A 27990-nucleotide genomic window follows, 5' to 3' on the forward strand; every position below is an offset into this window, starting at 1 on the left:
TATATATATATATATATATATATATATATATATATATATATGAGCTGGGCATAGATTAATCTAGATTAATCTCATACAAAATAAAAGTAATTTTTTGCATAACATATGACTTTGTGCTGTGTGTAATTATTATGTATATATAAATACACACACATTCATGTATGTATTTAAGAAACATTTACATGTTTTTATATATTTATTTTTATTCTATATATTCGAAATTATATAAAAATAAAAAACTTTATTTAAATAAAATATTTCTTAAATGTATATATATATATATATATATATATATATATATATATATATATATATATATATATATATGTGTGTGTGTGTGTGTGTGTGTGTATTTAAATATACATAATATTTACACACATCACAAACTCATATATTATGCAAAAAAATACTTTTATTTTGTATGATATATATATATATATATATATATATATATATATATATATATATATATATATATATATATATATATATATATATATATATATATATATATATTACCATAAATCTCATATTAACTGTAGGTGGTAATGGAAAAGATCATTCTTTATCATTATTTTATTCAGGTGTAGCGGCAGGGGTCCTAAGGGAGGCTTCACAGCCAGGTGTTTGATTTAGGGTTGAAGCAAAGCACTGTTTCTGGCTCCTTTTAACTTTGGAGACGTTGCAGAGAAAGAATACAAACTATGATGGTTTTCACTGCCGATGTTATTATGATCCATCACGTGTTTACCATTCAAGACTGACAAATTCAAAGTTTTGAGCATCATAAGATTTAATGTGAGAGGGAGGGGGAGAGAGATCTCCACACACTTCATTCGTCACATACATACTTTGTCACATCATCATTCGTGGGGTTGTTAAAACTCACAGGTACACGGCACGCGAACACTTCACACTTCTGTAACACCTGCCCAGGCATCTGAAGGTTTCGAAGACGAATAGCTTTTCATCGCGATCGGTCTCGTGGGATGATTTTAATCCGGCAGTTTACCAAAGCAATCTTGATCTGGCATCGCGAGTTTTTCCTGAGAAAGGTGAGCGACTGTTTAACTTTCAGTTTGTTTTAACTACGAGGTTTACGTTTCTCAGTCGTGAGTCCAATATTTGGTCAATGTATCTCTTTTGATAACATTCCCAGCAAATATCCCGTAACGCATTTTTACCTCTGAAGCTTTGTAACACTTTTGATGACAACAGAAAACATCGCGCCTAAATTAATAAAAACCTTGAATCAAACTGTTTTCTGCAAACTCCACCACATTCTTGTTAATCACCCCCCAGAGCACCACTGTGATGATTTTTAGTTTGTTTAACTGTTTTATAATTTAATAATTGCATTCTGAAAACAGTTTGATTTCAGGCTTTTATAAAAAAAATTAACTTGTCTGAATAGCAGAGTTAATATATTATTGGTCATGGTTTTGGCATGCAGTTATTAACTAATTAATCAGTTAAACAACCTAAAAAACATCACAGCTAGTGGTATTCTGGGAGGTGATAAACAAGAATGTGGTGGATTTTGCTGAAAACGGTTTGATTTTAGGTTTTTATGAATTTTTAAACCATAGCTGAATAGCAGAGTTAACATATAGCATTGTTCATGGGTTTATCATCCAATTATTCAATAATAAAACAGTTAAACAACCTGAAAATCATCAAAGTGGTACTCCGGGAGATGTAGAACAAGAATGTGGTGGAGTTTGCAAAACATGAATTTTTAAAACTTGTCTGAATAGCAGGGGCAGTGGGCAAAGGACAACTAATGAGTTTGGCTGTGGATGCTTTGGAAGTTCTTCATTAAACAGTTGACCAAAAATTAGTTCATATCTTTGAGTTTTCTCACAGGTAAGTACGAACGCGTCCAGTGCAGTTTTCGATCTTTACCATTTCTCACTGACTGGAGACAAATGTGGCCCTTTGTCATTTGAATATTTCATGGGAAAAGTGTACGTCTTAAACATGTTTAAATGTTGTTTTTAACATTTAGGGCACAGCACACTGACTTTGTTTTAAAATATTCCTGTATGGAGTGGACAGTCTCTTGAAGTCACGAAGAAATGGGTGATACTGTATTTTCATGGGGAACGTGTAATAATAATGTGTCTAATATTAGTTTTAATGCTGTGAATTTGGACTAAACACCCCACTTCTGTATTAATGTATTAATGTAAATGTTATTAGATGTTTTTAAAAACATGTTAATGTTTTATTTCAGATATCATTAAGTGTTTTATGTGATTTATATTTGTTTTTAATATAATTTAATTCATCGTTTATCAAATTTTTATGTTTTAAGAACAATAAACAATGTAGACAAAATGGTTTATTGATGATTATTTATGCACAGGCATCAGAATGTCTTCTGGGAACGTTCCCTGTTGGTTAGCCTGGAAAGTTTAATGTAAATAAAACATTCCCTTTAGGTCCCGGGAACGTTCTGGGAACCTACCGAGAACTTTCTGGGAATTCCCCAAACCTAAAGGGACCTAAAAAACTAAAAACAAACATTCCCAGAACGTTATGGGAACCAGAAATTCTTTGCTGGGTTGGTAGTTTTATTTTCAGTAAGTTTGTGTTACCTTCGTTTAATTTTCTTCTCTGTTGTTTTCCCAATTCATTGTTGTGATAAAATCAACTGTAATGGGGTAATCAAATTTCTTCCTGCCTTCAGTGGCGGATCCAGGGATTTATCATAGGGGTGGCCAGGCACATTACTCTGGGGTGGAACATAAAATGTCATTATGCAAACAAACATGTCAATCATCCAACCTTAAAATCTTTTTTAAAGTATTATAGGTGCGTAAATCACAATGATCTATAACATATAACTTGCTACAATAATTTGAAATTCACATAAAATGTAGTCATAATTCACTCCCATGTTTTGTTTAACTATTTGATCAAATAAAACTTTTGTTCAAAATTCAATTTGAAACCAGCGTTTATATCTCCCATTGCTGAAAGAAAACTATCAAGTATAAAGACCATAAATAAAGATGTTTGTGTGGGATTATATGTGGGATATCTGAATGTACAGTGATGTACACTGTCAGATTCAAAGCGGCTGTTGTGCGGCACACACTAGGGCTTTTCGCACTGCGCTTAACCCTGGGTTATCTTCATTCTAAACCCTGCTTTTAACCTTGGGATAAGTAACGTTTCACACTTGGAATTTAGAAGCGGTTTTATCCCTGAAATTAACCCAGGGTTAAGCACCGCTTTTGCGGGGTTATACCTGCATTGCGGTGACAAACGCATGCAGTGTGAAACAAAGCATGCAGGGTTAGAATTTTGTGACTCGATACATAGCAACGGACAGCCAATTAGAAACTGAAGTACATGTACATCGTATCACCGTCTGTGTACTAAAAACCCCTGAAGTAAAGTAAAAATGACAACAGCCAAAATAGATTTATGTGACCTGTTTTTAACGCGGAAGCACGAGACAAGCGGTTATTTAAAGCAATAGTGCGCTATTTTTATTCAGTCAATTGACCTCGCTTTTTATCCAAACATGATTCATGAGTGTTGATACCACAAATATGCAAATGAAAATGTTACCCCAGGGTTAAGAAAACACAGTGTGAAATGTCAGATTTTGAATACCCATGGTTGTCTCTAAACCCCTGGTTAATAATGAACAGTGTAAAACAGATAACCCAGGATTCCGTTAACCTGGGGTTTAGAATAACCCAGGGTTAACAATTTCAGGTGTAGGCATGCTGGAAGAGATTCTCATTAGGCTATAAAACAGCTTCTTAAACAATGGTTTTAAACCCATTGTGTGTTTTTACCGAACTTGAAAAATACTGACTTAAATCAGCTTTTGTGGCACACAGTGAGGAAAACGCGTGATTTAAGTGCCCGTCATTTATATTCACTAAAACAGCTTTTCATAGAGTGTTTTAAGGCATGAGATGGTTCTGTTTCGTATCACAAGCACCACATTAAAGGGTAGAGTTCATAAATGCAGAATAATGTCAACAAATCAATGAAAAACGGCGGTCCAATTTGGGGGAAAAAAGGTGGCGGCGCAACACTGTAAAAAATACTTTGCTGCCTTAAAATTTTTTGTTAAATCAACTCAGATGTCATGTCAACAGAGATGAGTTGTCACAAGTCAGAAAAGTCAACTTAATTTTATAAGTTATAATAACTCACTTGTAGTTATAACAACTCATCTCTAGTCAAGATAAATAATAGTAAGTTGAAATGACTTGTAAATCTGAGTTGATTCAACAAAAAAATTTAAGGCAGCAAAGTATTTTTTACAGTGTACTAAAAACTAGTTATTTTTATTTATAAAGTTTTAAATAAGGATATTTCTACAACAACACTGCGTGGATTACCATCAGAAGACATTTGTTTATCATCCTGGAGCCATTCAAATTTTGGGGGGGAAGGATATATGCACATTTTTTTGGACTTGAAGGAGCTGGACCCCATAACTTTACTGTTTAGCAACTGGAAGATATAAGACATTTTCTAAAATAACTTTAAATGTGTTTGTCTGAAAAATGCTGGACATATGCATCTCGGACGACTTCGGGATGAGTAAATCATGGATTTAATATCATTTTTGGCCGAACTATCCCTTTAAAAAGTGAAGCCGCTGGCTCTTTGATCACTAGGATTGCCATTCGTGCCAGTTCCGCCAGACACGTTTTCGGGTTCGTTCTCCGGAAGTCCCGTTGCTCGACTGCATACATCATCGAGGTTCTCACATTTCAGTTAAAACACATTAGAAAATTACGATTTATTTCTTTTAAGACATACAATCATTGTAATTTCATTCTTACCTTGAAATGTAACGGTTGCTTTTCTGAAATTAAATCCGAAATATTAAACCTTGATGACGTATGTATGCGGTCGACCAACGCGACTTCCGGAGAACAAACCCGAAAACATGTTCGGTGGAACTGGCACGAATGGCCACCCTATGGATCACCCACTGGTGGCTGGCTGCAGTACTGGTCATAAACCCCGCCCTCTCCATGTCAACTCAGCTCTAAATAAAAAATTATTACACTTCCAATAAAATTTTCCAAAAGATGGTCCTTTATGATAGTTGTTATCACGCTGATATATGTTCAATTGTTTATTTTTGTGATAAGTTCAATTTTTGCTAGTAATTTCATGCTATAGAAACGGGGCGTGTCGTTATGATGGTTGAATTGGGCGCGCGAGTGTTTGGGCGGAAGTTTGATACCTTCTGTGCATGCCCTGGCTCCAAACTGATGTTTTTACGTAACATGGCAGCACCCATGGTCAGACATTTTTTGCTTCAATTCATTAATATAGAAGGAAGCGATGTCGGGTCGTCCATCTTTTTTTTACAGCCTGTTGGAAAAATTATAACGCCAAAAAGGTTCCTCACTTGTTGTTTCATGGATGGAAGTGCTACAATAAACACACACATAGGTCACATAGATGCCGAAGTGGCCAAGCACATATGCTCACATTTACTTCACATTTCACATCTAAAACCACTCGAGTACACGTGACCGCGACACTTTTCTCCCCTTTAAAGCGTTTGGGCCCTCCAGAGTGTCTGCCCTTGCTAAGTAACCTAAGCATTGCTTGACATATAACGATAGACGGGTCCGTGTCGGTTCCGGTAAGTACATTTTTGACATTTCTCAGTTCTGCACGGGTCAGCCTTAGGAAATGTTATGATTAACTGAACCAAGTTATCCCCGCATACACATACACTGATGATGAACATGAACAATAATGTCAGACTTGATAATATCAATGCCGATTGTGCAATACAGCTGATGGAGTCATCTTAACACATTTCTTCATTTGCATCATGCACGCTTCAGCAATATAATTTTCATTTGAACATTTATATTGATGCATATTATTACTATTTCTCTGCCTGATGGGTTTTGAGAAAGGTGTGCTACATTATTAAGCATTCAACAATTTGTTCTGTCTCTTTTAGAGATGGCGTGGAGAGCCTTAGCAGCCTTGACCATGCTGTTGTGTATTGGCTCATCTTGCTGCAAGGATACTTTAAAACAGTACTCCTCTGATGACACCATCAACAACATCGTTCAGGACCCTAACACCGGCCGAATCTACCTGGGCGCTGTAAATGCCATCTACCAGCTGAACTCTGACTTGGATATTGAGAGCAAGGCCGTGACGGGCCCTAAGAACGACAACCGGCATTGCACTCCTCCAATAACCACTCAGTGCTCAAATGCTAAGGCAACAAACAACATCAACAAGCTCTTGTTGGTCAACTCTCCAAATGGCACCTTGGTCGTGTGCGGTAGCTTGTTTAGAGGCATCTGCTCCCTGGTGGACCTAAACAGCGTGGAGAAGTTGGTGTACTACGGCGACACCAAAGCAGAGAAGACGTATGTGGCCAGCACAGAAGAGACTGTTGCTGTGGTTGGAGTTATTTCTTATTTCATAGACACTAACACTAACACTAATCTAAGCGTGTTTCTGGTGGGGAAGGGCTATGGTGGCTCAGACAGCTCGAAGCTTGTCAGCACTCACTTGTTGCAGAAGTATGGCAACATGGACGTCTTCGAGAACATAGAGGAGGGGTCCATTGTGCAGGCTAGCCCTTTCGCTCAACGTTACCTCCATGACTTCCGCCACGCTTTCAAGGATAATGGCTACATCTACTTCCTGTTCTCGCGGACCCCGGGCACCAGCGATAGCAGGAAAATCACGTTTGTGGCACGTCTGTGCGAGGACGACCATCAGTATTATTCCTACACCGAGCTTCAACTCAATTGCTCCAGCAACATCGATGGACAGGAAAACACGTACAACAAGGTCCAAGCAGCATACCTGGCCACCCCTGGAGCAGTTTTGGCTAAGGATATTAATCTTTCAGAATCAAACGAGAAGGTTTTGTTTGTGGTGTTAAGCGCTGATGAGGACAGCAGCCGTTCGGCGTTGTGCATGTACCCGCTCAGCACCATCAACGCAAGGCTCAAGGAAGTGATCGAGTCCTGCTACATAGGAGAAGCTGGGGAGGAATGGAAACCAAAGAAGGTTTATTTACCATACGTCTCCAAACAAGAGGCCAGCTGTTATATCAAAATAACGGTGAGTTGTATTTTTTATCTCTTGTTGTTGTGTGGTCCTATAATTCAGGCTTCACTTGTTACCTGCTTCGAAAGATGAATTTTTATACTTTGTTGTGTTTTGGCTATGCAGCAAGACATGATGCAGAATTTTAAATGTGGAGCAGAGTTCCTTCCCTCACCACTAGCCAGTAAACCAAAATACGCCTTGACTGTCAAACCAATCTACACCGGAAAAGAGATGCTGACAGCTGTGGCTGTGGCGGTAGAGAACAATCACACAGTGGCCTTTTTGGGAACCAGTGGGGGATATGTATTAAAGGTGAGAACTTATCATTTAGCATTATCATTAATATTCATTTAGACACATGAACTTATTTTAGTTTTGACAGCAAGTCAGAAGGAAAGATTCACTACGAAAGTCCTTTTGACAAATCTATTTCGAAACAAAATCCAATGGCAATGATGCAATTAAATAACTTTTAATTGCATCATTGCAGAAGTTAACAAAGACTTTAAACAAGTTACAAGCTACTGTTGTTGATTCCACAGCCCTTGCTGTGGTGTGGCTTAGTGGTTTAGACTTCAGGGGCCAGTTGCACCAGCTGGACGTAAAAAAGTTAGGAGTCAGGCTTGGGTACTTTGTGAAAAAAATTTACCCCTGTTGCACCATCTGAAACTACTACAGTGTGCTGCTACTCTCAACTTAGACGATGCGTGTTGCCACATATGCGTTTAACTGCAGTGATAGTTGAGACGTCATGCGCGCTACTATAGTTAAAAATTCACCGGCTCCAGCTAATAGATGAAAAATGAGAGCTGTTCATCCCCTTCCTTAAGATGCATGTGTCACGTGCAGACCCATAGCATCAAACACAACCTGCACATTAACTAAACGAACGAAAATTTTGATTCGTGTTTGATTCGTGTTTGATGACACGAATTTCCCCTGTTTTTCGTGTCTCTGGAGATAACCCCAAGCGACAATGATTTAAAAATGGGAAAGAACGATGAGAAAACAAAATATAAAATTACACGATAAAGAAAGTCGTGCCACAGACACGAACAGCCATTGATAGATATTCGGGCTGGGACGGACAAAAAAGACATTCGTTACGAAAAACAGCGGAAATTCGAGTCATCAAACACAAGTAAATGAATAAAAAATGTTGTTACTATAACACGACTGGCCTTGAGACTGTGTTGAAACGAATTTTGAATTAAAACAAAATTGAACAAACACTTTTAACTCTTTCCCTGCCAGCATTTTTTTTTTAAGTTGCCAGCCAGCGCCAACATTTTTCAAGATTTTTTTCAAGTTTAATGCCTTCCAGAAAATGTTCTTTTTAAAATATATAAACAGTACAAGATATCAAATGAAGGAATAGACCCTCTGCTTTCAAACAAAAAGTCCTGTTTCATCCTACCTTTATTAGTTCTCTTTTTTATTACCTCTCAACCATGGGTAGGTTTCTTCAAAAAAAAATTTTAGCAAAAAGCTGAGATAATTCAATTTTTGTAAAGGACTTTTGATAGAGATCAGATTCAGAGTGATCCTCAAAACTTACATGGACATACAGCTGTTTGCCATAGGGCAATACTTCCGGGTTTTATAAGTTGCGGAAGAGCACCACCTGGTGGATAATAGCGGAAATACACGTCATTGGCAGGGAAGTCTTTTCTCTTAATTGTGTATAATGTTCACTTATAAGTCGCTTTGGACAAAAGTATCTCCTAGTTGAATGAATGTACTGTAAATGACGCTCTATGCTCTAATCCTTCACTCTGCAGGTGCATCTCGACCCACATCACCCTAGCTTCTATCACAGGATTTCGGGAGACCACACAGATAGTGGGGTGAACAAAAACCTGTTTTTTGATTCAAGTTTTGATCATCTGTACGTGACCACTGGCAAAAAGGTTTGTACCCGGTTTATAAGCATATACTCATTAAGGTTAAACATCGACGGTGTTCTTCTACAACCGGGCACTGTACAAACTTTGGCAAGCTTTAAAAGGCATGTTTGCTGATTGTTGGGATGTTGCATACGTTTTTCTTCGCCCCTGGCCCCCACATGTGTTACTTTCCTACACCCAAAACTGTGGGCGGGGCTACAAAAGCAGTCGTTGCCATTCCAGTTTGGAGATGTCGTAGGTGTCATAAATTGGTACACTCTAAAAAAACAACCCAATTGACAACCCAGTGCTGGGTAAATATTGGACAGAACACATGCTGGGTAACAGCAGGTTGGGTTTTTGAAAAAAACAAAAATGTAGTCATTTTAATCAGTAATTGGATTAGTATTCTGGGTTTGGTTTATTTTTGCTGGGTTATGTTTTATCATGTGCTTTATTGAAAATCAAGATCATTGTGAACCCCATATAAAGTTCGCAGTTACAAAATCATTTAAAGGACTGCTTACTGACATCAAGTATAAAAATTATTATTAAATATCATAAATTATGCACATTGAAGTAACAATGTAACAGGTTGAATCAATTGTTTGAATTTAAGACAGAATTTGTAATTTTACAGTATATAAATGAAATACTGAAATGTACATAAACAAAACTACAGCAGTGTAGGAAAAGAAACAACGGCATTGTTAAACTTAAAATAAAATCATTCACAGATGTGTAAAGTTTTTTATAGAACAGATGTTTTAAGTGTCACAGTATGGTATGTATTTAACAAAAAAAAACGTACTAAAGTTACTCCTCGCGAACAAAGATGAATGAATGAATATAAAATAGTAACTAAATACGACTCAACAACACATATAAATTCATATAACACATAAAGGTTTGAATTTTCTCCCCTAGTTTATTGACCTGTGACATGTGAGTGTTATATTGTGTTTTGTTTTAACTTTTTGTAGATCAGGAAAGTGCCGGTGCAGAATTGTGAACAGAAAAAAGATTGTCAATCATGCGTGTCCCAGCGTGACCCGTACTGCGGCTGGTGTGTGTTGGAGGGTCGGTGAGTCTGTCAAAACTCTTTTGACTAAAGTTCAACGCCATTTCGCCACGTCAACTGGTAGTCGAACAAACTAAGCATAAAAATGGTGGTTCTGATAGCTTGTGTCCACTGGCAGTGGCAAGCGACCATGTGACTTTCATTTGACATGGGAAACCCATTATAAATTCAAGTTTGATGGTGTTATATTGTAATATACAGCAATAGGTCTGTATTATAGCTAAATATATTCTGCTGACCTTGGGCTCGGATCAGTATGTTTGATGCATGCACATTACATGGGACGCTATAGTATTCATTATTTCATAGATATCGGTGTGCAGTCCAATTAAAGCAGGTTTAAGAGTATGCATGCAGTGTGGCTTATTTGTTCCTTTATCATTTCCCACAGATGCACCAGGAAGAAAGACTGTAGCAGAGGAACGGAAAGGAACGCATGGCTGTGGAGTCCAAAGCAAACGTGTGTGACCATTCAGGCCTTTGATCCCCCCAACATCAGCCGCAAGAAAACAGATTGCACAGAGGTACCAAACCAATACACAAACACACATATACTGTACAGTGTACACTATGTGATGCTTTCTGACTGGTTAGTGCGGGTTGCACACACATTGGTGCCGTTTACATGCGAGTCCAGTCGGGTAAAAAAAATTGCCACTGGGTTGGGTTGGACTCGGATCAAATTTTCTAAGATTTGTCTTGGGTCGAGTCCTTCTTTTAAAAAAACTTTATGCACCTTGGGTTCGGGTAAAAAGTGATTCGAGTCATTTAAGGTCAGGTATATTTCTATGGACCCGCGAGGACCTCTAAATCAAAGTGTGTGAAGGGAACCCTGATATTCTAACACATTTGTACATTTTACGGTTTCCTAAATCACTTTTTTTTAACTTTTATTAAACAGGTTAAGATATACGTTCCCTCCCTCCCAAGCATCTATGATCCAGATACACTGCAGTGTGTGTTTGGTGATTTCATAAGCGAAGCTACAATGGAGGGAAGTAATGTCAGCTGCCATCTCCCGACCTCTGATTCCATATCACCCACACCTGACATGCAAGGTAAGAGCGAATCTCTTCCTCTGTTTGTCTTTTAGCTTTCATAATCACATCCTGTCAAACTGCCCTCTCGCTGTTTCTGGGGTCCCTTAACAAACAGATGGTGTTGTCTCACAGCTGATGTCTCGCATGAATAATTTAGTGCTTCTTTGTGTTTGTAATTTGTTACATTTTTGATTATTAATTCTAGAGTCAGCTGTAATACCTTTATATCTAGAATTATTCTTATATTTTTTCTTAAATTTAAATCTTAAAACTCTTAAGAGACATTTTAATTTTTCCATGTTACAGTATATATTGCTGGTATTGAACTCATGACCTTGGTGTTACATGTACCATGGCCTACAATATGAGTTCTCATTGTCTGAATTACTAAATACTGTGCTCAATTCAGTCAGTAAACTGTGATTTCCTTTCCCGTGTGTAGATTTTGTGGCAGTGCCGGTGAAAATTAAGGTGAATAGCAGCATCGAAGTGGCCTCCAGTGCGTTTCACTTCTACGACTGTGCAGCTGTGGTTAAGAGTGCAAAGAATACACCGTGAGTATCAGCAAAGTCCCGCCTGGGGAGTCACGCAACTCGGCGGAAATGTTTGCAACGCTTCTGGGACGTTATTTCAGTCATGCAAGACTAAAATCCTATCAACTTGAATGGAAAAGAAAGATATTGCTAAAATCACAATTAAAACAACACATTTCTGACCAGCAATTAAACTTTACAACTGTACCAAAATTTTGTTTCTTTAGCTATAAATGTAGTCCCATTTATACCCATATGCGAGGGTCCGCGTACAGTTCCCTCATTTCCGCACCACTGGATTTTTGTAACTGCGCATACTTTGTACGCGTAGGTTGCGCATGCATGTACAGGAGTATGTAGCCAAGGAGAAGCATAGCATTTTGTCGCAGTGCACGTGTCGAACTTCTGTGTACACGTACAAATCAAATAAACTTTGCAAGGCTGCGCATTCGACCGTGCCTACTATACTCCAGGCTTTGAGCTCAAACTGCATTAAAACACCTTATTTTGAGGTTGTTTCAGCTACTGCGCAAGCAGATTGGCAAGTGCATCACGCAATTCTGTACAGAGCTCCTCACCCAGAGAATCGTCTAGAAGGCGAGACCTCCGTCGCCAAAGTGGCCTTACTGAGCGTTGCATTCTCCCCTATTCATAGTAATAGCAGTGTCAAATCTTGTTATCCAGTATCTTTGGTATCAGGTCCTCCCAACCAACAGGTGGTGCTCTTTTAAACACAAATGCATTCTGATATGCACTCCACCATAGATGTTGTATTAAGAACTACAGTGCTTTTACTTATAACTGACTTATTAACTAACTAGTCCATGTGCCTTTAATCTTTTCTTCTGATTGATTGACTGTTTGTTCTGCAGTTGCATAGCTTGTGTAACCAGTCAGTGGGGCTGCCAATGGAACATTCAGGAACACTCATGTAGTGATAAAAATGATGCTGCTGAGGGATCCCATATCATCAAACATCTGGAGGTAAGAACGATCTTGACATACATTGATCATTTTTGCATCTGAACCCTTCATTAGATTGGAACCCTTCATTAGATGATTTTTTTGGTTCTTGCAGGTTGGTATGTGTCCGCAGTTTGAGCTCCCAGATCCTCTTCTCATTCCCGTTGACTATAAAACCCCCATCAAATTTCAGGGCAAAAACCTGGATTTTTATTCGGTAAAATGCTTATATTTCGCACCTCACATGTGTAGAAGTTGCATTTCCAAAATATATAGAAATATATTACTCTCTCTTGATCTCAGGGCAAAACCTTACAGATCGGCACTGAGCTCATGAAACAGGTGGGCAAGGTGATCGTGGAGGCTGACGGTTCAAAGTACAGTTTTGAAGGCTATCAGGTGAGTACTCTCCAATCATTTACCCTTTGTTTTATGCCTCTTTCTTCATTCAAACATTGATTTGTTTTTGCCACTTTGAGCTCCAGCCAATATGACATTGACGGCTTTTGAAGTGCACATGTGTAGGGTGTGTGTGGGTGTAGTAAACAAAACGGCGATCTGGTTTTGAAAAGACATCATGTTGGCAGGGGAGAATTAGAGCCCCGGCAAACTGATGTGCTAGTCTGAATCCATGTGCTTGTATAATGAGACTTTCTGCTGTTTTTGTGACAGTTTGCCTACAACAAAGAGCCAGAGGTGAACGTGACGTTCTACGTAAAGGATAAAGACACAGACAGGATGATTGACAGCACCCTTACAGGTATACTTCTGTTCATTATTGTACATAAGAGGTGCACGAAATCCAGCACTGGGAAAATGGCTTTGAAACCGTAGCTTGCCAAGCTTTTGCAAAATCTGAGAAAATGTATTTGGCACACAAACAAAGAATGCATTTAAAGGTCCCATGGTATCAAAACGAGATTTTTGTGGCTTTCAGCCCATGTTTATAGTGGATGCTATTTTTACAGAGGCTACTGGTAAAGCTTTTTTTTTTTAGAAGATCCTGACTTGTTCTACTGTAAACACACACATATAATTAATATAATTTATTACACGGCACTCTAAGATACTTTATTCTGATTGGCCAGTCTTGACATTACAAGGTATGACATTCCGAGATAACAACCGCTCGAAACTAATAACAAGGTAATCCGGATGCTATAATAATTTTGACAGGTACAGTTTAATATTGCACAAAAAAACTAAAGAAAACAGGTTTTCCTTGCATAAGGTCTGCATTCGTTAAAAATATTTAATATTTAATGTTCCATACCTTACTTATGATGTTAATAGCTGTGTAATAAACAGGATAATGTACAGGCAACCGGTTGTTATTGCGAAATAAGCCCATGATCACACTGTCTGAGCTTATTTCTATGATAACAACCTGATGCTATAGATTATCCCTTACTTAATTCATGCACATACTGTTTGACTGACAATTGGTTGTTTTGTCCATTATTTGTAAGTTGCTTTGGTTAAAAGAATCTGCTACAACCCCAAATCAGAAAAACTTGGGACACTGTAGAAATTGTGAGTAAAAAAGAAATGGAATAATTTACAAATCTAATAAACCTATTCACAATATAATATAGATAACATATCAAATGTTGAAAGTGAGATATTTTGAGGTGTCATGCCAATTATTGGCTCATTTTGGGTTTCATGAGAGCTGCACATTCCGAGGGAGGTTGGGACGGGTAGCAATAGGAGGCCAGAAAATTTAAAGGAACAGTATGAAGGATTGTGGCCAAAACTGGAATTGCAATCACAAAACTTGTGGCTAAAACTGGTACTGCAATCTCACAACTGGTGGCCAATACACAACATGACAACATAAACATCAGTTGAGGGCCAACTTTTTAAATGACAATATCCTGGCCAGACCACTGTTGTCAATGATATAAGTATTTGAAATGAAAATGATTTCTTAATGCCTAGTGACATATCAGGGCCATTTTATGATTAATTGATATAAATTTCTTACATACTGTTCCTTTAAATGTACATATAAGGAACAGCTTAAGGACCAATTTGCAACTTATTAGGTCAATTTGCAACATGATTGGGTATAAAAAAGCCTGTCAGAGTGGCAGTGTCTGTCAGAGGTCAAGATGGGCAGAGAATCACCAATTCCCCCAATGCAGCGGCGAAAAATAGTTTTCTGAGTTTCTCATAGAAAAATTGCAAAGAGTTTGAAGTTATCATCATCTACAGTGCATAATATCATCCAAAGATTTAGAGAATCTGGAACAATCTCTGTGCGTAAGGGTCAAGGCTGGAAAATCATACTTAAAGCCTGTAATCTTCGGGCCCTTAGACGGCACTGCATCACATACAGGAATCCTACTGTAATGGAAATCATAACATGGGCTCTGGAATACTTCCAGAAAACATTGTCGGTGAACACAATTCACCGTGTCATTCGCCGTTGCCAACTAAAACTCTATAGGTCATACAAGAAGCCATATCTAAACATGACCCGGAAGCGCAGGCGTTTTCTCTTGGCCGAGGCTCATTAAAATGGAAAACTACTCTGTGGTCAGACGAATTAAAATTTGAAGTTCGTTTTGGAAAACTGGGACGCCATTTCATCCGGACTAAAGAGGACAAGGACATCCCAAGTTGTTATTAACGCTCAGTTCAGAAGCCGGCATCTCTGATGGTATGGGGTTGCATGAGTGCGTGTGGCATGGGCAGCTTACACATCTGGAAAGGCACCATCAATGCTGAAAGGTTTATCCAAGTTTTAGAGCAACATATGATCCCATTCAGACGTCGTCTCTTTCAGGGAAGACCTTGCATTTTCCAACATGACAATGCCAGACCACATACTGCATCAATTACAACGTCAAGACTGCGTAGAAGAAGGATCTAGTACTGAAATGACCAGCCTGCAGTCCAGATCTTTCACCCATAGAAAACATTTGGGGCATCATAAAGAGGAAGATGTGACAAAGAAGACCTAAAACAGTTGAGCAACTAGAAGCCTGTTTTAGACAAGAATGCGACAACATTCTTATTCCTAAACATTGGTCCTCCTCCAGCTGTTCCTTATATGTACATCCAACTCTTCTGGCCTCTTATTGCTACCCGTCCCAACTTTTTTTGCAATGTGTAGCTCTCATGAAATCCAAAATGAGCCAATATTTGGCATGACATTTAAAAATGTCTCACTTTCTACACTTGATATGCTATCTATATTCTATTGTGAATAAAATATAAGTTTATGAGATTTGTAAATGATTCCACTCTTTTTTACTCACAATTTCTACAGTGTCCCAACTTTTTCTGATTTGGGGTTGTAAATGAATGGAAGTAAATGTAATGTAAATCTTGCACACAGGGGCGTATCCAAATCCTCTGTAGAATGACCCATTACATACACTGTTAAGAAAAAAAGTTGGTTCAATGTAACTTTTCCCCGTCATTGACAAGTTATCTCGTAAATTAAGAGAAAACATTTCCCTGTTATAACGCTATCCTGACGAGTTTTTACGGTAATTTGTAATTCCGCTATTATCCACTAGATTATCCACTGTTACCCAATTTATAAAAAACTAATTTTAAACTCCATGTATGTTTTGATCATCGTTCTGAATCTGATCTCTAACAAAAATGATATTATTTTTGCCTCTTGCTCCAATTTGTAATTCATCTTAAAAAAGTAATCTCATCTTTTTGAGTTAACTAATATTTTTAAGTTGAATTAACAAAAAATTTTAAGGCAACCAGGTCACTTACTTTAAGTTAAACCAACAAATATTTTACAGTGTAATGGGGCGTACACACCAAATGAGAATTCAACGATTTGGGCAAATAGATTACATAGCGCGGGGCGTTGCGGATGACGCGAATTGGGCGGCCCGATTGCCGTGAAAACCCACGCTATTCACCTCAAACTCATTAAATCCTGCTAATATTCCAGAGTAGGTAACGTGATGCTTGCGTTTGGTGTGTACACAGCATTATGCTACTTGCAACCAACTAGTATGGCATATAGTAAATCATGTTTCATCTTAATACACACAAACAGACTCGAATGAATAATTTCTGAGTTTTGTTGTGTGTTTTTGTGATTTGCTTCTCTTTTTGTAACCAGTGGTGCTGTACAACTGCTCAGTTCATCGTGAGGACTGCAGTCTGTGTAAGAACGCAGAGAAGAACTATAACTGCGTGTGGTGTGACAACACAAAATCCTGCACCTACAAGGACCTGTGCAAGCAAGAACTTAGTCAATGTCCTGCCCCGACAATTACAGATGTGAGGACCATCACAAACTTTACTCCTTCCCTGACACTCACTCCTCTTATAATCTGTCATCGTTTTCTCATCCTCATGTTGTTTTAAATTTGTATAAATTAATGTTTTTCTAATGAACACAAAAGAAGATATTTTGATATATGATTGTAAGCACACAACAGATAGTGACCATTGACTTCCGTAGTAGGAAAAACAAATACAATGGATTTCAATATGTACCGTCAACTGTGTGCTTACCATCATTTTTAAAATATCTTCATCATTATTTATTACAATACTTCCATAATATTTGTTTTTCTTACTATGGAAGTCAATGGTTACCATCAGCTCTGTGCTTACCATCATTTATCAAAATATCTTCTTTTGTGTTCATCAGAAAAAAGAAATTCATAGAGGTTTCCAACAATATGAGGATGAGAAAATGGGCAAGGCATCGGCGGCCCGCCTAAGCTGGGAAACCCTACCGTCTTAACTAAGTCGTCCAAAAAAAGTAATAAATGAAAAATTTGCTGCACAAAAGGCCATTAAGTGCATCTCAGAGAATAGTGCAGCCGGGCTTCACACCGCGAGTGGGCACACACGCCACACGGCCAAATGAGAGAAAGACGTGGTCCATAACTGTCTTAAAGATAACTAATAGCCAGTGAGAAAACATCTCGGAAATAATGCGGACATGCTTTAAACCGCGAGCATGCACGCGCGCCACAAGGCCGAAATGGTCCATCATTAGCCTCTTTCACACAGTAATTCTGGTAAATTACCATGAATTTCCTATAATTAATTTACCAGTAAATACAAAATGTCCTGTTCACACACGCAGTGACATTCCGTCTTTTTACCAGTAAGACATCATTCACACATCAGTATCAAAATACCGGCAAATTCGTTGAGAAAGTGGAAGTTACCTGTGGCGCACGGCGCTCAGTGTTGTATTTGTAAACAATCCACGTTGTCGGTATTTTGTTGTTTTCACGTCTGTGGTAAACGCTGTGGTAAACATCATTGAATTAGGCAACGTCAAACTGAAAATGCATCTTAAAAAACAGTACTGTTTGCTAAGGACGATGGTAAGCTGTTTTAAACAACTTTATTGAATAAATGTGGATGTAAACTTCAGGACGTAATATTAATATTAAATTAAAATTAACAATTCATTGCAAATAATTTGAAGAAAACAAAAACCTGTTTGTTAATTTGTAGCTTCTTAAAGTGCACAAATTGGAAGACACCAGACAGAGGTAGATTTACTTTCTTTACTCGTCTTGTTTCTCCCTGATTCATTTTTTTTTACAGTTTCTCAAAGACAAACAAGCTTAGATGTGTCATTAAAGAGAGAGATAAGAAGAGACTAGATGAGGCTCAAAGAATCAATTTTTAGTTTCCAAGTGAATCATTGTAATAATCATTCATTGTTATAATGGCCATTTTAGAACAGAAACACTTGAATAATACATTCATCATATAAGTAACTAATAGTAGCACTACTCTAGAATCAACATACACTAGCGGCGTTGGCTCACAATATTGTCATTTTTTAAACATTGTAAAATTGCCATTTAACCTATATCAGCTCAACCTAAAGACATCTCACCGTTGGCAAAATGTGTATAAAAAAGCTTTAACACACACGCTTCGAAAAGTATACATTTTGCAGGGTGTCTCCCTAAACTTTCTCTCTATGCTTTTGTTTAAGATTATCCCACGGTACGGACCAATGGATGGCCAGATCTCTGTCACAATAAAGGGCTCCAACTTGGGCATCAAGCAGGAAGATATTAGAAGTATTACTGTGGCAAACGTGCCATGTAACCATCAACCTGAGAGATACTCAGTGTCTACTAGGTAATGCACTCTTGTTTCAACCCATAGTTGGGACAAACCCAACAGTTGGCTGATAAATAACCCTGTGCTGAGTTGTTGTTACCCAACTTGGTTCACATTATCACATCATACACAGTATATTGATTAGTAGAATTGTGTATATAGTGTATTACAGGGGTCTCCAACCTTTTTGTGATCAAGGGCTACCACAATTAGATAAAACAATCTGGAGGGCTACTTTGTTGATAGTGTACTCAAACCTTTTTCTTTTACTATTATATTTGTTGATATGTTTTATCATTGTAAGCCAAGCTAATATAAAACATATATAATTAATAAATATTAAAATTGAGGCTATTAATAAAATGTGCTTTGGTGGGCAACTCAGACTCGTGTGGCAAGAGGGCACCATGTTGGACAACACTGGTGTTGGGAATTATGTTCATCCTCACTTGTTTTTTCTCAGTGTTGTCTGTGAGATCGGGTCTTTTCCCGCATCACCCCCTCAGGACCTGCCCAATGCTTACAGCCCGGACGGGCTAGTGGAAGTGGAGGTTGATGGAGGACGACGGGGACTGTCTACTGTAAAGTTCACTTACAGGGTAACTGCTTTCTCTATGAGTATGGTATGTCTATTGACATGGTTTCTACAAAACGAGGGATTTTCTTTTTTAAAACCCATTTCCAATCTGTATAGTGCTGGTCTAGTTAGCGTGATGTAATCTTACCTGCTCATTTCATGCATTTGGCAAATGCCTTCAGCAAAATATTGGCTTTGTCGATAAACGTACAAACAATGATGAGAGTAAACATTCACAGAGACTTTTGTTGTGTCCTCCAGGATCCTGATCCCCAAGAGGTGACCCCTTCTAACGGGCCTGAAGCTGGAGGAACCCTCATCACCATTACAGGAGAAAATCTGGACACGGCTAGCAAAGACAACATCAGCATCTTTGTCGGAAGAGAGCCTTGTGAAGTGTGAGGAACCGGCTTTCAGTAGATTTTTGGGAGAACTGAAGCCGATAATATTTGTGTATTCCTGATCACTTTTTCTGTTGCAGGGTGACATTCGGCCAGGAGATTACCTGCAAGACGGGCCCATATAAAGGCCAAAAGATTCCATCAGAAAAGTTGACCGTCAGCATGAAGTACGGCAAGGTGACCGTAAAAGAAGTTAAAAGCAGATTTGAATACTCGGCCAATCCAAAAATTAAAGAGTATTTTCCACTGTCTAGCTTTCTTTGGTGAGTCCCATTTCAAGCTATTGAATGAATAGGTGATCGTATACAACACCCGTATGCGTCACACGTCTATGTCGGTTTGTGTGTTCTCAGTGGAGGCCGTAAGATCACGGTGGAGGGATCAGGATTTGGTCAAGTGCAGAGAGCCACCATGCTGGTGCTGCCCTCTACTGACGATTTGACCGGCGAGCCGCCCAATGTTACGGTAGGAGAAGAGCACCTTATCTTTAAAGTTATCCTTATATCTCAATAAATCACTTTTATTCTGTCATCAAATATTGAGAAATGTCAGCGCTTCCTCATTCTTCTTTTGATCGAGTTCTTCAGTTTCACTTTTCTTCATCATCTTCGTTTTTATCGCTGTGTGCTTAGACTACTAAAATGTGCTTTTAAATCCCACAGTTTGTTCAGGAGTTTAGCAGAAAGAACGAGACGATTCTGGAGTTCCTGTCTCCAACAGTGCCAAAGGATTACGAAGACCAGCCCTTAAAAATAATCATCAAGCTGGACAACCTGGAGGAGGTCCTAACGAACTTCGTTTACCACCCTGATCCCACTTTCACTGACATGGGGGATAAAATCATCACAGAAGGCTCCATCATCTATGTTACTGTAAATTTTTCTACTATAAGTACAAAAGTTTTATTGGTCACATACACAATTGTAGTGTAATCTATACAATCTTTGTCATTTGAGGTAAACTAAAATGTGTGATATGTGACAATGTAAGTTTTTAAGTTGATCGTATGCATGCCTGGTTTTATTTAGTACATGTTACAAAGTTGTCTTTGTGTACCAAAGCAGACTTTTTAGTTTGAGTAACTGCTTTTTGCAAAATACTTTCTGTCTGCTTTCTTTCAGGGTCATGGTTTCAACAGAGCCATGACTGCCCAAGAGGCCCAGGCGTTTGTGGGCGACGAGCCTTGCGTTGTAACAATCTTGGAATATGATAAGCTGTTCCTCGTTGCCCCCTCCAGGCCTCCTAAATCCCCCTCCAGGCCTCCTAAATCCACCTCCAGTCGCCATCGCAGAGACACCAGCTTGGAGGCCATGGATCTCTTGGTTAGAAAGCATTTTATTATCTCCAAGATTTTGCTTCAGACTTCATTTTTTTTCTTTAATTTAATGCTTCATGTCTTTTGCAGATAAAGTTTGGACACAGAGAGTGGAAAGTGGGCTCTGTGCGCATTAAGAGGAAGTACGAGGTTCCTCTGTACATCATAATTCCAGCTGTCCTCATTCCCATGGTGCTCTTCATTGCCATGTCAATATATTGCTACAGGTAATTAAAAGAGCACCTATTATGGTAATAATTAGCACGTTGTTTTAATTTATACCACGGGACTGTTGAATGCTGTATTCTGATTGGCTGAGAAATGTTCCGTGGGTATGCATTAATTTCTGATAACCGCACACTTAACTTTTCAAATGTCTTAAAAATAGGCACCAGAGCAATGTTTGTGGTAACCGTGGTATAAGAGGAATAATTGACTCCGGTCCTTTGAATTATTTGAAAATAATGCACTCCCGCGGTGTAACGGCCCTCCGCTTTGTGTTGTGCTGCATTGCACCTTGGGTGTGCATTATTTTCCTATAATTCAATGGCCCGTCGTCAATTATTCCTTACATATTGGTCTCCAATAGTACATATATGTTATTTAAACTTTTGCCCTGTGTGTAAAACGATCGGATTTAATTCCTGTCTCCGCCTCCCAAAATGTCGAGTGTACTCGGATTGGTCAAATGGCCTACTCAACTGTTATTGGTATAGCGATAATTAATTGATAATTAATAATAATTAATTGATCAATTTGTCCAGTGAATATATCCATAATTGTAAGTTAATTCTAAGAAACGTTGAGCATGAGGTAGCATTGATCGAAAGTTAAAGTGACTTTGAATTTAATCAGAACTCAGGAGGCATCCATGGATGAATATGCATATATCTTTATTGACTACTCTACTTGGATTATATGAGACATATCTGACTATAGCCAAACAAATATTTAACATTTAAGGGTGAGAGTGAGTGAGTTAGTGAGATAGAGAGAGACTCTGCATAAAACCAACATTTCACCTCATTAAAAAGGGCTTGTCTTAAATGCAGCTATATTCTATGATATAGAACCTTTTTGGATACTTGCATGGTCTGGTGCAAAGCAAATCCGAATGCGGGTGAAAGTCTTGGGGTTTTGATGGAAAACAGAATCCAGTTTGCAACATTTGCATGCTGGAAGAACAGACATTGTCTGGGTGCGAACCAAGAGTCCAAGTCCATTTGAAGAGTTGTTCCAAAAGGTTCAGAAGTAGATTGGTAGTTTTCTGATTGTTGAACATGAACTCTTGGTCACAAACTCAGGTGAGTTTGGCCTATACCCCAGAACAAAGGAAAGGCCATGCTTCTAGGCCTAATTGCCTTTCCCTCCCAGGGGGAGGGGGTTGCTGGAAGAGCTCACTTGTAGGAGCACTCAGAAGAGATGATGCAATGAGAACCGAAGAAGAGAAAGAGAGCGAGGAGAGGGCAAGGTCTTCGGTATTTAACCTTGGAGAAGGGCATGCCCATCCAACTTTGAATCGACCAATCAGAGCTGAGCAGTGGAGAGTTGTAAGTTGTGAGAACTGTAAGTTTTGCGTCTTTTATTGCCTCTAGGCTCCTTTGCAAAACTTCAGGCATGATCATTAAATAAAGAAAATGAAATGTCCTACCTTCATACCATATCTATCAATGACGTAGAAATTGGAAGGTGAACAGTTTGATACCAAATATGAATGGTTACATCATTCAGATGTATGAATAACAAACTAAACATCTCTACTTGCCGTAGGTAATCCAGACTAGTTATAGAAACTCAATTGTACATGATAATACAGGTTATTTAAAAAGGTTTCAAAAAGAGGGGACCAACATATATCACACATAAATAAATGTATTATAAATGTATTTACAGACTAAAGAGTTTTTTGTATGGTCTCAAAGACATTCCTTGCGTCTCTGCAGGACCATTCACACCTTATCAGCTCTCTGTTGAGCTTAAAAAGGGGTCGTAAACGAGATTGCTGGGATGCTTTCGGGGGAGTTTGACCCTACTAGGAATAAAGGGTTGATATCAAGAGACCCTAGGAGATTAAGAGGGAAATTTAGTTATGATATCATAATGCAACCTTGAATCAGATCCAAAAGTCATGACACGCCAGCCAGACATTACAGTCCCCCCTGTCGTCATCGGAATTTGGGTGTGAAAATCGGTGGCAATTGTCAGTTGAATCATGATGGTAGGACTTCAGATGGTTCGTTACTGTCCTCAGCATTGATGCATACGGACAGAGGATGTTGTCAGTGCCGCAAGGCTCATTATATCAGCTTGGGTAACTTGCTTTTTTCCATTCTGCTTGAGAGCCACAGGAGAACCTTTTTTTTTGCACCACTTCACCTAAGGTGTGTCCTATCTGTGTATGGATGCACAGCACAGTGTCAGCAGTTCCTGGATGGGCCAGCAGGTGCAAAGAGCTTGAAGGGTACTTGAGCAGGTGCCTGTAGATCGGTGTCACGGAAGAGCCCCCCTTTCCGCAATCTCAGTCAGATGTGGCCCAAGTTTTTAGGTGGCAGGCAAGACATTGTCAAAAATAACTGGGCATAAGTATAATACCAAAGCTTGTCTCTCACATCATGTTCCTCTCGTGGATATGCTGGCTGTACTCTGCCTGTGGTCCTTTAGGACTCACTTGGAGCTGTTGCTGGGTGGAGCAAATGTTGTGGTCCAGCACCTGTTTAATCCATCGAGGTACTGGTGAGTGGTGTGGATGTGACAAGGTTGGAGTCTCTTGGTTGGCGTGGCAGGTGTCAAATCAGTGTCAAATGTAATTTAGTCAACAGGTCAAACACATTGGTTAGTCAGCTTGTGTCATGCTGATGACGAGCACCAGTGGGAGTTACGCTTCAAGCTTCCGGTTTACAGACATGTTTCACCTTGTGTCAAAGGCTGCACTAAGGTCTAGTAATATAAGAATTGAGATTTCACCAAGATCGGATATTAAAAGGAGGTCATTTGTAACTCTAAGCAGTGCTGTCTCTGTGCTATGGTGCCTGAATCCTGATTGGAACTTTTCATACGTACTATTATTCACTAAGAATGCACAAAGCTGACTTGCCACTACCTTTTCTAATATTTTAAAAAGAAAAGGGAGATTTGAGATTGGTCTAAAGTTTTTAAGATCGGTCAAGGTGTGTTTTTTTTAATGAGCGGTCTGATAACTGCTAGTTTGAAGGCTGATGGAACGTAACCTAGTTTTAGTAAAGAGTTGACGATATTTAACACTGGGTCTGACATTACAGGGAATACCTCTTTCAGTAATTTTGTGGGAACTAATATACAGGACGATAATTTGGATGATGTTACTAATTTAGAGAGCTCTTCTATTGTAGTAGCCATAAATGACTCAAGATGTTTGTATGGTAATCTAGTATTAAATGTACTACTGGGTTCTAATGGAATATGGCCCAAAACACACTTCGTGTATTGGTCTTTGTTGGTCTCTATAATGGTATGTATTGGTTCTATTGGTTCTATGTATAGGTTCTAATGGAATATGGCCCAAAACACACTACAGTGTAGTGATTTTAATGGTAAAAGCGAATGGTTCCTATTGGTATTTTAATGGAAACCATTCGAATTTTCTGTAATGGTTTTATTGTTTTTTTTTTTTTCAGCAGGAAACACTGAAGCGTGTGAGATGGCATGCAATCACGTCATCCTTTGAAGGTCTCTCAAACTGTGTGGTAGGTCCATTGCAATCGGGATTCCCTTCAGCTTATCCTCAAACACAAGCCTGATCAGGTCATCCACATAACTGTAAAAACTGTTTTTAAGTATTTTTTGTGAATATATTGGAAATAAAAGTATTAATGCTTACAGTATGTCACTCGTGTTTTTACTGGCCTTGCAATGTATTTCCCCTTTTAGACTTGTAATGGTAATTGTAATGGATGGCCGCAAGGTACAACCTGTAAAAATATAAACAAGCAATACATTTATTGTAAATGTAAATACTTGTCAGGATCCTGCCAGATTCCTGTTTTGTATTTAGATCTAGTTCAGCATGGCAGGGTTCTGACAGTACAGTAGGTACGTTTACATGCAACCAAATAATCCGTTTGTAATCGTATTGATGGTTCAATCGTATTGAAAAGCCTTTATGTAAACACCTTAATCAATACGATTGAGGACGATCGGATGAAAATTGGGATTGTATCGAAGGGGGTGGTGTACTCCGATCTGTGATCCGATACGCAGGAGAAAAGTACGCATGTAAACGCGTGAATCACAATATTTTCTCAGTTGGATCCAAAAATACATTGTGCACATGTGCAGAACATTTGTGCTTAAGTTCACGTCTTATATTAAACTCTTATATCACATGATTCTTGTTACAGAAACACACAATAGTAAGGCAGTGGCATCACGCATTATAAAGGTAAAGTTACTGGGGTCACGCGATGTACATTTTGCCGCATTTATGTGTACTTTTAAAACATTAGGCTACTTAAAGCAATTAAATAGCGTTGTGCCTTTTGAAAAGTGTGTTTTCATCACCTATATCTGAAAACTTAAATAACTTTCTCCAACTTCGCTTTGACTTTAATCCAGAGATAAAGCGTGAACTCGACGACAGATGCTGTCTGCAGCGAACCGTTGCCAAGTCCTCTGCTTTTTTCGAGTTTAGATTTGAGCTACTGTTTTAACTTTTCCACCAGTTGTTGTTTTTCTGCGGGTTAAAGATTAAGTATTTTGTTCATTAGTTTTTGGTATTTGGGCTGTGAATAGTCATTGGGATGCGTTTGGCCAAGTTTTGAATGTCCATTTGGGATGATTCTGATACGCTGTGCGCTTGCGCAGACGTTCGGTTCGGATTCTATGTAAACGAACATTTTAATCAGATTGCAATCTTAAGGGTGCATGTAAACTGTATCGTCGTAACCTTCAATTGTATTAAATTCATTTGGATTGACAAAATTTTGTTTAGTAAACATAGCCACTGTTTCATGGGGGAGATGCGTGGCTTTTATATTGGTTTATTCTGACCGCGCATTTCCCGGGTCTCGTCACTTTTTACCCACTCCCTTACTTGTCATTCGTTTCAGCTGTGCCTCATTATTTTCTCCCTATTTAAAGTCCTTGTGTTTGGTGTCTTGTACTGGTCCGTTTTGTCCTGTTATTAGTCCCTTTCACACATACAGTCTTTACTGGTAATTTACTGGTAAATTGCAGTTAACATGTCATGTGTGAACAGAACCTTTCCGGTAAATCAGTGCTCCCAATTTACCAGTAAGACAGGTTGTAAGACTAACGGTAATTTACCGGTAAGCGCTGTGTGTGAACGAAAAATATAGCATTACCGGCATTTAGATGACGTCAGACCGCGCTGACAGATCGGGCGGGCAAATCAGAAAGTTTTTTATACAGGTGACGCGGTTTCCCCCAGACTGTTTACGGACGTTTCCACACACATGTTGCTTAAAAGTCGAGCACACCTGAAGTTAACATCCACATTTTTTCTTCACCAAAGTTGTTTAAAACAGCTTACCATCTAATTGCCAAATTGCCGACGTCCTTAGCACACCATCTGTGAAGCCTAATGTGCAAACGCGCAGGTTCCGTTTGACGCCGCCTAACGCAATGTTGTTTGGTCACGAGCAACTTCGCGACCGTTTGCCACAGATGTGAAAACAACAAAATACGGACCGTGGATATTAAGTCATAACCCGCCGTTTACAAATACGACACGGATGGAGCTCGCCGGCCGCGCGCCACAGGTAACTTCCGCTTTCTCTCCGAGTTAACCGGTATAGTGAGACTGATGTGTGAATGATGTCTTACTGGTAAAAAGACGGAACGTCACTGCATGTGTGAACAGCACATTTTTGTATTTACTGGTAAATTCATTCTGGTAAATTCATGGTAATTTACCAGAATTACTGTGTGAAAGAGGCTATTGTGAGTACCCTGAAGTTTGTTTTTTTTAGTCATAGTCCAGTTGCTTGTTATTGTCTTTGTAGTTAAGTCTAGTTAGTTTAGTCCTGTGTTAATCCTTTTCGTAAAGTCTTTTGTTCAGTTTATTGTTTGCCCCATTGTGGGTTTTGTTTTCTTGTTTTATATTTTTAATAAAGTGTTTATTGTTCATCTACGTCTGCGCTTGGGTTCGTCTCCGAAAATCCTCACAAATACTACTTTATATAACACAGTTACTAAAATACTTAAAAACATGCACCGCATTCTAATAAATGGAAAAATCAAATTTTTGCTGCAAATCTGAGAATCGTGCTACGGAAGGCATCCACAGATGATGTTGATGGAAACATTGTGAAACGATGCTACTGCCTGGGTTCCTATGATTATGCAGAGAAAGAAAACTTTGTAATCATCAGTTATACATTTTAGAATGGTAGTGGCATCTAAATACCTCATATGTTACATACCTTTGCTCCTCATATGCCAGTCTGACTCCTCGTACTGTGTGCCCACTGATATTGCATGTTTGGCATTATACATCACGTCTACTGCTGCCCACAGTGTAGAAGGGTGTGTCCTGCTGCGATTCTAGGATATAGACAAATAAAACAAACATGTAATTAGTCAAAAAGACATATTATAACAATAAGGTACAATGCTTATAAATCGTATTCATTAAAGGAATAGTCTACTCATTTTCAATATTAAAATATGTTATTACCTTAACTAAGAATTGTTGATACATCCCTCTATCATCTGTGTGCGTGCACGTAAGCGCTGGAGCGCGCTGCGACGCTTCGATAGCATTTAGCTTAGCCCCATTCATTCAATGGTACCATTTAGAGATAAAGTTAGAAGTGACCAAACACATCAACGTTTTTCCTATTTAAGACGAGTAGTTATACGAGCAAGTTTGGTGGTACAAAATAAAACGTAGCGCTTTTATAAGCGGATTTAAAAGAGATTTTTTTGCATAACATATGAGTTTGTGCTGTGTGTAATTATTATGTATAAATACACACACATTCATGTATTTATTTAAGAAACATTTACATATCATATTTTCACTGCT

General features: G+C 38.6%; 1 protein-coding gene across 1 annotated transcript; it reads left to right on the top strand.

The window, feature by feature from the left end:
- Positions 1 to 830: 830 nt before the first annotated feature.
- Positions 831 to 27048, top strand: LOC129432030 (plexin-B2). The gene is made up of 22 exons (XM_073868638.1): positions 831 to 1055; positions 5969 to 7095; positions 7207 to 7395; positions 8865 to 8993; positions 9953 to 10053; positions 10442 to 10574; positions 10952 to 11108; positions 11533 to 11644; positions 12496 to 12607; positions 12702 to 12803; positions 12890 to 12985; positions 13259 to 13346; positions 16689 to 16849; positions 18543 to 18691; positions 19137 to 19272; positions 19512 to 19648; positions 19732 to 19914; positions 20005 to 20116; positions 20314 to 20523; positions 20773 to 20973; positions 21057 to 21193; positions 24620 to 27048. Exons 2-22 carry the CDS (start codon positions 5971 to 5973, stop codon positions 24630 to 24632), a joined length of 3783 nt encoding a protein of 1260 aa, XP_073724739.1. The 5' UTR covers positions 831 to 1055; positions 5969 to 5970; the 3' UTR covers positions 24633 to 27048.
- The last annotated feature ends 942 nt before the right edge of the window (positions 27049 to 27990 follow it).

The sequence above is a fragment of the Misgurnus anguillicaudatus genome, chromosome 1 (assembly GCF_027580225.2).
Source record: "Misgurnus anguillicaudatus chromosome 1, ASM2758022v2, whole genome shotgun sequence".
NCBI classification, from domain to species: domain Eukaryota; kingdom Metazoa; phylum Chordata; class Actinopteri; order Cypriniformes; family Cobitidae; genus Misgurnus; species Misgurnus anguillicaudatus.

Excerpts from the sequence above, each read along its gene's own strand:
- LOC129432030 (XM_073868638.1), top strand. The coding sequence starts at position 5,971 with ATGGCGTGGAGAGCCTTAGCAGCCTTGACCATGCTGTTGTGTATTGGC. Across the intron at positions 8,994-9,952 it reads ACGTGACCACTGGCAAAAAG|ATCAGGAAAGTGCCGGTGCA; the intron begins GTTTGTACCCGG and ends AACTTTTTGTAG. Across the intron at positions 18,692-19,136 it reads AGATACTCAGTGTCTACTAG|TGTTGTCTGTGAGATCGGGT; the intron begins GTAATGCACTCT and ends GTTTTTTCTCAG.